This window comes from Sorex fumeus, unplaced genomic scaffold (assembly GCF_029834395.1).
Source record: "Sorex fumeus unplaced genomic scaffold, SorFum_2.1 ptg000093l, whole genome shotgun sequence".
NCBI lineage: Eukaryota > Metazoa > Chordata > Mammalia > Eulipotyphla > Soricidae > Sorex > Sorex fumeus.
Genome location: NW_026606150.1, coordinates 1,387,662 through 1,399,176, shown reverse-complemented (window position 1 = coordinate 1,399,176; position 11,515 = coordinate 1,387,662). Strand labels below are relative to the sequence as shown.

General features: G+C 43.1%; 1 protein-coding gene and 1 non-coding gene across 2 annotated transcripts; one reads left to right on the top strand and one right to left on the bottom strand.

Annotated features, from left to right (window-relative positions):
• Positions 1-495: 495 nt before the first annotated feature.
• LOC130040066 (U6 spliceosomal RNA) lies at positions 496-602 on the top strand. The gene has a single exon (XR_008794965.1). It is a non-coding gene; the product is annotated as a U6 spliceosomal RNA (small nuclear RNA).
• Positions 603-3,221: 2,619 nt separating this feature from the next.
• Positions 3,222-5,006, bottom strand: LOC130039933 (secretoglobin family 1D member 2-like). Its single transcript, XM_056131914.1, has 3 exons — positions 4,872-5,006; positions 4,406-4,596; positions 3,222-3,362 (listed from the first exon to the last, which is right to left on the bottom strand). The coding sequence occupies exons 1-3, from the start codon at positions 4,924-4,926 to the stop codon at positions 3,333-3,335; spliced, it is 276 nt and encodes a 91-aa protein (XP_055987889.1). The 5' UTR covers positions 4,927-5,006; the 3' UTR covers positions 3,222-3,332.
• Positions 5,007-11,515: the final 6,509 nt, after the last annotated feature.

The window sequence follows — 11,515 nt, the reverse complement described above, 5'->3', positions numbered from 1 at the left end:
TGTACCTATATGTTCATAACAGCACTGTTCACAATAGCAAAAATCTGGAAACAACCCAAATGCCCTTGAACAGATGACTGGATAAAGAAATTTTGGTACATCTACACAATGGAATACTATGCAGCTGTTAGAAGAGGTGGTAAAGGTAAAAAGGTAAAGGCACTCCCGTTGATCATCGATTTGCTCGAGCAGGCCCAGTAACGTCTCCATTGGAGACTTTGTTGTTACTGTGTTTGGCTTATCGAATACTCTCAGTAGCTTGCCGGGCTCTCTGAGAGGGGCGGAGGAATCGAACTGGGGTTGGCCATGTTGGCCGCTTGTAAGGCGAACGCCCTACCACTGTGCTATTGCTCCAGCCCTAGAAGAGGTGAAGTTATAAAATTTGCTTATAAATGGATAGACATGGAGAGTATCATGCTAAGTGAAATGATTCAGAAAGAGAGGGACAGACATTGAAGGACTGCACTCATTTGTGGAGTATAAAACAACATAACAGTGCGCACTTTGGCACCACATATACTAAAATTGGAAGAATACAGAGAAGATTAGCATGGCCACTATGCAAGGATAACACGCAAATTCGTGAAGCATTCTGTATTTTTACAAATCCAGTCTACAGAGTGGGAAAGGATATTCACCCAAAACATCTGACAGTTGAGTTGATATCAAGGATATACTAAGTACTGGTTGAACTCCACAAGAAGAAATCATCCAACAACATCAAAAAAGGGACGACAAAATGAACAGAAACATTTTCAAAGAAGAAATCCGAATGTCTAAAAGGCACATGAGAAAATGCTCTACACATTAATCATCAGGGAGATGCAGATCAAAACAACTATGAGTACTATGTAGCTGGTAGGAAAGATGAAGTCATGAAATTTACATACAAAGTGGTACTTCATGCAAAGTATCATACTAAGTGAAATGAGTCAGATAGAAAGGGACAGACATAGAAAGACTGTATTCGTCTGGAGAACATAAAGTAAGAACATAAAGTAACAAAATAGGACACTAAGACCCAAGAATAGCAGAGATAGGTACCAGGAGGTTTAGTCCATGACTTGAAGGCCAGTTGCACAAGCTAGGGGAAAACAGCTCAGCTACAGAAGGGAGCACCAAAAATAGGGTATTGGAAGGATTCTCCCCGGACTGGAGATGCATGCTGAATGTACACTATAAACATGATTGCCACTCAATTCCTCTTTTGCAAACCACAGCACTCAAAAGGAGAGAGAGAGAATAAAAATTTTTTTCTTTTTTTTTTTTAATTAGTGAAACACCATGAGCTACAGTTGTAGATTTACAATTTTTTGTGCTTGGGTTTCGATTATACAATGATCAAATACCCATCCCACCACCAGTGCCCATTTTCCACAACCATGGATAATATCCCCCCCACCCCATCCCCCGATCCCCCCCTGCCTCTGTGGCAGGGCAATCCCTTGTGTTCTCTTTCTCCTTTTGGGTGCTGTGGTCTGCAAAATAGGCATTGAGTGGCAAACATGTTCAGTCCATAGTCTACTTTCGAGAGAATAAAAAATTTTTTAAGTCATTTAAACCTTAAGGAGAAGTATTATCAGAAACCATGAAAGAATAATTTTCAAAATGAAATGACTTCTAGGAAATAATATCTCAGTAAAAACTTATGGAGAGGCCAAATAATTCACTCAAAGGAATATTCTGGACAGCAAACTAAAGGAAGGCCATATATTGGGGAAATTGAACAGTGGGTACAGAAAATGGCCTTGAAGGTCTGGTTATTTCTGGGTTCCGGAGTCTCTACCTGACGTTGAAAACGTGTTCTTCTCTTACTAGAGTTGCTTATACCAACTTCATTTATTTTTTTTTTTTTGCTTTTTGGGTCACACCTGGCGATGCACAGGGGTTACTCCTGGCTCTGCACTCAGGAGTTACTCCTGGCGGTGCTCAGGGGACCATATGGGATGCTGGGAATCGAACCCAGGTCGGCCGCATGCAAGGCAAATGCCCTATCCGCTATGCTATCTCTCCAGCATCCCAACTTCATTTTATACAAATACATTTAAATGTATCCTTCTTATTTTTGCAGAACACTTGATTTACTATAGTATTTTTATTATGAAATTACTTTAAACACAAAAAAACTCACTTAAATAATAACAGGTGAGAAAAGAAAATCTATAATTTTTTTACCTTGAATTCAACATAACTTCATTGTTTATTAATTTAGATTCTTGGGCTGGAGCGATAGCAATGTGGGTAGGGCCTTTGCCTTGCAAGCGGCCAACATGGTCAACCTGAGTTCGATTCCTCCGCCCCTCTCAGAGAGCCCAGCAAGCTACCGAGAGTATCTTGCCCGCACGGCAAAGCCTGGCAAGCTCCCTGTGACGTATTCAATATGCCAAACACAGTAACAATTGTCACGATGGAGACGTTACTGGGCCTGCTCGAGCAAATTGATGAACAACTGGAGGACAGTGATAGTGATAGTGATTTAGATTCTTAATGTGCAAGGCTCCTAAATGAGTCAATGTGTAACTAAAGGAAAGTAAAAATCTATCTATCTGGGGCTGGAAAAAAACAGCAACATAACATGAGTCCGGGGAGAAGGCAGCTGGAATAGAAAAAGGATCACTAAGAAAATGATGGCTTGAGGTCGGGATGGGAGATGTGTGCTGAAAGTAGATAAAGGACCAAAAATGATAACCTCTCAGTTTATGTACTGCAAATCATAATGCCCAAAAGTAGAGAAAGAGAGTATGGGGAATATTGTCTGCCATGGAGGCAGGAGGGTAGGAAAGGGGCGGGAGGGGAGACATGCCTGGGATGTTGGTGATGGGGAATGTGCACTGGCAGAGAGACGGGTGTTTGATCATTGTGTGATTGTAACCCAAACACGAAAGCTTTTAACTATCTCATGGTGATTCAAAAAAAATTTTTTAAAAAGAACTGTTCCCCTCTAATATTGCAATATTTCCCTGAAATGGTCAGCTAGGTTCTGTCTTAATTGTTCTTCATTGCTTTCTAATGGAAAGAATGGAATGAAATGCAGAATGACTCAGAGATACAGAAATATTTCATGTGAGACTCCTGCACCTACTTTGACATGTGCAACTGGTTCCGCATATTTTGTACTTGACTGTTTTCAACACTCAAGGACCACTTCAAGGGAAATACTTCCCCTATCAAGGTCGTACATTCCTGAATCAAAACAGGCAATAAAAAGGCAAGCAGAGATGTTCAGGGAAAGAAATTTATTAGAACAAATATTGTAACTCATGCACTCATTTTCTAGAAAGATCACTTAATTATTGCAACCTCTGGATGATGGTATAGAAGAATTTCCCCTTCTATTCCTGGCACTTGGCATAAATTTTCATCTGAAATAGAAAAAGAAAAAAGGATGTGGGGTGTCAAAGATGCTGCTCAGGAGAAACCAAGTTAACACAGGCTGTCAGTCACACCCGGGTTTCAAGGATGTCATCAACACAATGAAGAAGAAGCTGACAAGGCTTGCACAGCATGTGGGAGAAACTGACACTGACCAATTACAGTTCTAGTGAACAAGCAATGACCTACTTCACAATTCAATTGAGAGCTAATGAAGATGAGTTGGATGATGAAATCCACAAATTCTCTCTGATGTCCCAGGTCAAATATAGTTTTTGATAGCCCCAAAGTGACTTAGGACTAATAGTTTAGGACAGGGATGGGAGGGTTCACTTTCAGAGATTCCTGGCCGCACGATGTGCAACTTGAACCTGAGGCACATGTACGTAGCAGAAATAATCCAGCTCTTATGGGCTTTTTCTGAGAATCATCACCTCCTCTCCTAGAGAGAGAGATATAGTGGAGCCCTCAGACATCTGCATCATTGATGAAGACCTAGTGTAGATGTTGTAACAGCAGCTGTGGCGCAGGAGCAATTATGCAGTGATCTCTGTCCACTTCTCAGGACACTAAAGAAAATGGCAGTGGAAGCTGAAATAAACCAGTGCTGCTTCCCTCCCAATTAAGTCAGTCTCTTCTTTCTTCAGGTATCCCACTGCCCACACGATATCCACAGTCTCTCCGTTCTCACACATTCCCCAATGATAAGGGGACTTTCCATCTGAAAATTCTCAGGCAGTGGCAAAAGAGACTTGCCACTTCCACATCACTCATTGGGCTTAGTTTTCCCCCTCTGAAAGCCAGTCTGGTTCAGAGCCTTTCTGGTGACCTAGGATGGTGGTCCCTGTCCTGACCTTTGCCCTGACCCATGTGATAGGTAGGTATAATTGTCCTAAAGGATGATGTAAACACAGATTACTTATCATAAGTGAACACAGGGCCAGTCTCTATTAGTGAATCCTAAAAGAAGATCACCCTCCTTTCTGCAGTGCATCTCTGCAAAACCCACACGAAGAAAGAAGAAAGAAATTACCAATAGTCTGTTCATGAGCTGTCTGTTTCTCATGCTCATGTTATTCGAGCATTGCTTTAATTCCATCCTATCCGCCACAACCTGCTGAGATAAGTCGTACTTCAGAAGTTCTCTGAGGTAGACATGGTCTGGAGCCGTGAAGAAATTAACTAGATCTTGAGCAACTGATGGACAGACAGCTCCTGCATCCGCTGTGACAAAAGAAAAAGAAACAAGCATGTTGATAGTTTTGTAGTTCCTGATATTCCTCAAAGTCAGATTAAGGAGAAAATACCAAGAAGCCATATGCCACTTTCTGTGCATGACCTCATGCAAAATTGTAGAGAACATGGTAACCATTAATCTAGAAAATAGAACTCGGATCTCTAACAATTAAACGTTTTCCATTACAGTTACTATTGGTACTGTGGTAAAGTCATACTACTGGTCAGCATGCCCAAGGATGCTTGATTCACTGAGGACTTACCCTGGTAGCAGCAAAGGGCTATAGCAACCAGGACAAAAGCCAGGGACAGCTTCATCCTGTGTTTGGACCTGAGCGTCAGCTTCTGGGTAATGAGAAGAAGTTAGGAGCTGGATTCAGGAGCCTGAGCAGCCCAGGGCTATTTGTACCTAGTGATCCTCTCTAGTACTGCCCCTAAGAACACATGCGGGTCAGCTGACCTCGATTCCATCCCTCTCTCCCTCATTCAGGGCTGCTCCTAACCACAATATTACAGATTCCAAAGTGTTGCTTAAGTTTTCATTTCCCATTTTGCTGAGGCAAGAGTTTTGGTTCTTGGCAATTAGCACCGTGATTGCTTCCTAAATAAATATTTGATTTATGTGATAAGATTATTACCTCATGATTTTAAGCACTGTCTGCTTTGGAAATACACTGCCAGAATGACAAACAAGAAAAAAAGCATATATTTCTTGAACACATATATGCATGAATGTTATCAAGCATGAATTTAGAAAATGCTCAATTTGAGTAGGAGGAGATTGTACCCTCACTGTCAAATAATACCTTTTTTCTGATTTTTCCTTTGAGTACTTGAGAAGGTCAGGTTGTGAATATAGAAACAGGTTGGAAGAAAACAATAGCAGTCATGATTCCAAGAGAAAATAATATAAAGAGAAAAAATACCTACCAAACAAGTAAATTCTTACTCATGGACAGTTTCCAAGGATCAAAAATGATATCTACTGAAAAAATAGAAGAATCCTGTGTGTTACTTTGTCTTCAGGCAGAATCTTCCTGCCCCCATTTTGAGACAGCCCCAGAGTTTTTACCCTGGTTCGGTCTACCTGGGAAGATTCAGGGGCATTATGTTCTCTTGGAGGTTAGTTGAGGAGCTGGACCATTTCTCTGCTGGAAGATGTTGCGTGTGGGCATGGAATGCCAGGCTTTCCAGAGGCAGGCGTGATGGTGAGGGTGGTAAAATGGGGTTTGGGGAATCTTCTTAACCCCATTTCTACTTCTCACAGGACTCTGAGGTGAGGCCCACAAACGGCCACGAACTACTTAAGTTCCCACACGGCCATGATCCAGAGACACACACACGAATCTTGGAACTGAGCAGCTCCCTGCAGAGGTCTCCCCAGATCCTAATTATTAAAATTTTAGAATTCATAGGGCGCAAGGCAACATTATATTTCAACCATAACAAGCAATACAAAACAAATTGTCCAGCTTTGCTTTTCGGCAGGTTTGAGTGGTGGTGGGATTGGTGTTGAAATATCGAATGTAACCAAAGTAAACAGAGAGTATTGTGCAATTTGTCTTCCACACAGTCAGGGAATGGGTGGAATGGTAAGGGAGGAATACTAGGAAATTTGGTAGTGGAGAATGTGCACTAGTGAAGGAATGAGGGTTTGATAATTGTATGATCAAAGCTCAAACATGAAACCTTTGTAACTCTTAATATATATAATTTTAAAAAAAGAAAGAAAGAAAAAAGAAAACTCCAGGCCTCACAGAATCAAAACGAGTCACCTAGTCCCGTCTCTCCACCCTTCTAGTGTTCTGACAGTCATGCCCACAAACTGCCTCCAGGTGCCATGTAAGCACATTAGCGGCCATGATCCAGAGACTCAAAAAGGAATCTCAGAAGAGAGTAGCATGCTGCAGAGATGTCTCCAGAACTCAGCTACTTCAAATTTTAGAATTCCATGAGCGCACGGCCTCATGACATCTCATACTACTCATAATAAGCAATACAAAATAAATTATCTAGCATCTGCCTGTGGGGCAGGCTTTAGTCGTGGTTGGAAAATTCAAAATAATAGTGGTGGAGAGGTGAAATGGTGGTGGGATTGGTGATTAAATATTGAACATAATCAATTATTGTGAACAACCTCATGAAAATAAAATGGACAAATTAAAAAATAGAGCTGGTATTTACATTTAAATTCTACCTCGAATGAAACATCTTGACAAAGATACCTTCTCAATTTTATCCTCAGGTTAGTCTACAAACATCTGGCATATAGGCAAGTTAACATGGGAAGTCAAGCCAGTACCATCTTGTTATTTCATCTTCTGTTTCACGGTGGTTTTGGTGCCAGCACTACTAGCCTTCTCAATTCTTTTTGTCACTAGGGATCCAAACTATATTTTTTTCTCCATATTTCTTGATCATTGATACATTTATCCTTTAGCAGTCCAGCATAGTATCAATTCTCAGAATATAATTATGTACTCTAAGCTCTAGTACAGGAATGAATTAAATGCACTCCTCTATGGTCTGACCTATCTGAATATAGACTGAGGTCAGCCAGGGTTAAAAAGATGGAGGAGATGAAGGCTTGAAAGTGGATTGATGGCAAATGTGAGGTGGTGGGAGAAATGACCTAAAGTTAGTGAAAGAAGATCTTTGGCACAATGGAGGTGGTGGATGTTCAATAACATTATACATCAATAATTATCTAAGTACATAAATATTTACACTCTTGGAAAAACTATTATATCAGCAGAAATGAATTGGGTAGACAGAGCTGCAGTTAAGAGGTAAAGACACTTGACTTGCAAGAGGTGGATCTTGGTTTGATATCCTGAATCCCATCTGTTTCCCTGAACACCACAAGGAATGATCCTTGAGCACAGAGCTGGGAATAAATCCTGAGTCCTACAGCGTGTGATACCGCCTCCCACAAATCAAAAAACAAATTAGTACTTGGGGGTATGGTGCTGCCAGCAGGTCAATCTGTACCTGTGAGGTGAGTGCATCAGCATCCTGATGGCGCCTTCAGACTTCCAGATACCCCAAAATTGCTTCTGTACCTTTGGCCAGACCCCAAAAACTTGGGGCAAAGTTTGCCAAGAAATTAAACGGCCAAAAGTTAGGTATGGGAGAAATGCACCCACAAACCACCTCCGGCTCTGCTGTATAATTGGAGGCATGGCCTCTCTGTTTCCTGATTGAACTGCTTAATGGCCATGATTCCAGAGACTCAGAAACAAATCTCAAAACCCAGAGGCTTTTGGCAGAAATGCGCCCGGTCCATGCAGTAGGTTACCGGTGCTGGGCCAACCCAGGTGGAAATAGGTTTCGTGCCTTGGCCTATTGCCCCCATCGGCCCAGTGGGCGCCATCCTTCAGAGGCCACTGGACAGTTAGGTTTAGGCCCCCAGTAATGAGACACACATTGCCTCACGGGATGGGGGTGGAGCGGGTCCTGTCCTTCCCACCCCAACTAGACCCCAAGTCATCACCCATGAACGGCCTCTCTGGCTCCTCATCAAACTGCTTAATGGCCATGATCCCAGAGACTCTGAAACAAATCTAGAATCCCAGAGGCTTTTGGCAGAATTGTGTCCGAACCCCGCAGTAGGTTACTGCCGCCGGGCCACCCCAGGGGGAAAAGGTGTTGTCCCTCCGCCTGCTCCCTCTTGGCGGCTCAGTGCTCGTCATCCTCCAGAGGCCATTGGACAGTCAGGTCTGGGCCCGCAGTGACGAGACATTCTAGGCCTCATGGGATGGGGGAGGAGCCGGGCCTGTCCTCCCCACCACAACGAAACCCCAAGTCATCGCCCACGAACGGCCTCTTTGGCTCATGATCAAGCTGCTCAATGGCCATGATCCCAGAGACTCAGGAGCAAATCTCGAAACCCAGTGGCTTTTGACAGAAATACCTCCAGATTTAAGTGTTAAATTTTTGGAATTTCAAAATCACATGGCCCTACTGCAGCCACGCGACATCATATGTTATTCATAACCAGCAGTAGAACACAAATTGTCTACTGTTGGCTTTTCAGCAGATCTGAGTGTTGGGGTAAAATCTCAAATAATAATGGTGGGTCTGGTGTCGAAATATTGAATGTGAACAAAGTAGAGAGTAATGTGGAAATCATCTGCCACACAGGCAGGGGGAGGGTGTGGAATGGGGGTATACTGGAGTTTTTGTGGTGGAGAATGGGCACTGGTGAAGGTATGACCGAGACTTAGACCCAAAAGCTTTGTAACTGCTCTCATAGAGATTCAATAAATAAAATTATAAAAAATGAAAACAAAGAAAGGTGGATTTCATGCACAATTCAATCAGCTACTCAGTGACTGAATAAATAGCAGTACTCCTACATAAAAAAAAAGAAAAAAACAAATTAGTACTAAGACAGGACACTGAATAGGAAAGTCTGATACTCCAACTTTTTTATTTTTTGTTTTCCCAACATGACAAATTACTAGTGTACTAGACTTCAGTGCTTTTTAATCATAATGAAATCAAGGAACATATCACTGATTAATAGTATGTTCATGCTAGTGCACCAGTTTCTAGACCATCATCATTGGGCAAATGTGAAACTCTGCAGATATTAAAAAATGCTTGACTGCCTCAACTCAGTCTCTCACCCTGTTCGTTCCATTCTAGGCCATGGGTCCCGATGTGAAATTCTTCAGCTGATCTTCTCGGTCCTATCTTGGCATTAAAATCACCCACAATGATATTGTAGAAGGCGTGGTCTTCTTTATAGAACTGCTCCAGCTCCATGTAGAACTTCTCGATTTCTCTTTCATCATGATGAGATGTTGATGCATAGACAACGAAGATAGAAACTGCCGGCAGTGAGCCACATCTATTCAAATGTAAACATCTGATTCCTGTTGTTAGGCATTCGAATGAATCAATGCTCATGGTCAAGTTTGTGTTGACAAGGACACCGACGCCTCCAAACCTCTTTTATCGCATGTTCCGAGGAACAATTCTTCTCCAGTGTCGAAAACGGCATGGTGAGATTCGTGCCTTCTTGTCTCGGTCAGACCAATGATGTCGTACTTGATCATTCGCGCTTGTACCATCAGGTCCTCGATGGATGCACCTGATGCTAGCGTACGTGCATTCAAAGTACAGACAATCATTTTTGTCTTTCTTCGTTGTGGCAGCCTAGTTTGGCCTTGAGATTTTGTCGGCCTCTCCTTTCTCATCCTTCTCAGTGCTGCCATGTCGGTGAAGCCTTCAGGGTCAGGTGAATGAGACGAGTTGTAGTTACTGGTTTTGGCATATCGAATACACAACATATAGCTTGCCAGGCTCTTCCGTGCGGATGGAATACTCTCGGTAGCTTACGAGTCTTTCCAAAAGGGATAGAGGCTTTTGGGGCGACCTCTAATCGCCCTTGTAGGTGTTACCATATTTGAACCTTATCAAATATGGTATGACAATTCCGGAAGATGGGAATTTAGTGTCTTATGATGTGTCCAGAAAGCGTCCTGGAGTGTGGCCGCGGCTGGGTAGTGGAGGTAGTTTCGACAGGGTGATAGACTGTCTGAGTTCATCATGTCGACCAAGACCATCCATGGTAACTCACAGTTCCAGAAGGCAGAATCTAAACGTTGGACATGGGAGTCTCCCCGTGGACGATTCCACAATGAAATAGACCACATCATATTTAATCAACGGTTTTGCCTGACCGATGTAGCTGTTGTCCCAAAATTTCGAACGGGATCAGACCACCGTCTCCTTCGTGCAAAATTCTACTTCACAGAGTGGGGAGAAAGGGCTGCAAAGTTCAAAAAGAGAACTCCCAGAATGACCACCAACTGGGAACTCTTTGGCACTATTGCGGCAACATGGGAAGATCTATTGTTGACAACATTGACGAGGAATATGATTGACTAGTTCAGCACCTCCATGAATGTGCGAGAAACGCCGAGAGAGATAGCCACAAAAAAAGTCTGTCTTCGAAAACTCTTGAGCTAATTCGCCAGAGTGGCTTGGCGCATGCCTCAGGCAACCGCAAGCTAACGTCCGAGCTCGCAAAGCAGTGCAGAGATGTGATCAAGGAAGACCTCAAAGAGAGAAGAGCAGAAGTGCTGGTAGATGCAGCAGAAGCCGGGAAAAGTATTCGTAACACCCGCCTGTCCTTCGCCAACTACAAGACCAAGATGACTGCCCTCTGACGTCCTGATGGATCCATCACATCCTCCAGAACGGCAATGGAGAAGATTATCCATGACTTCTACTAAAATCTCTTTGATAGCCATGTCCACTTGCCGACATACCAAATTCCACAGGATGAATATGTCGTTCCCAACATTCTCCCTTCCGAAATCTGACACGCCATTTCGTCGGTAAAGAAACAAACAGCACCCGGCCCAGACAAGGTCAGACCTGAACACCTGAAGAACCTGCCATCAGTACTCATCAATATACTGGCTCGACTCTTCACACGCTACCTGTCTGAATGCACGGTTCCGTCCCAATGGAAAACCAGCAGGACGTACTACTGTTCAAGAAGGGAGACATCCATGACATTGGTAGCTATCGCCCAATCTGCCTATTGTCTGTCATCTACAAGTTGTTCACTCGACTCATCCTAAATAGGATTGGCAGAACACTAGATGAAGGACAACCATGCAAGCAAGCCGGGTTCCGCAAAGGATTCAGCACCATCGACCATATCCACACGATAACCAAGCTCATTGAGGTTTCTCGGGAGTTCAAGATGCCGCTCTGTCTAACGTTCATTGATTTAAAGAAGGCCTTTGATTCTGTTGAGACGGAAGTGGTCATTGAAGCCCTAGCCAATCAGGGCATTCAAGCCCAATGCATCAAGATCCTCCATGAGCTGTATTGCGGATTCACTACCAGGATCTCACCATTCTACAAAGAAGTGATCTTTGATGTC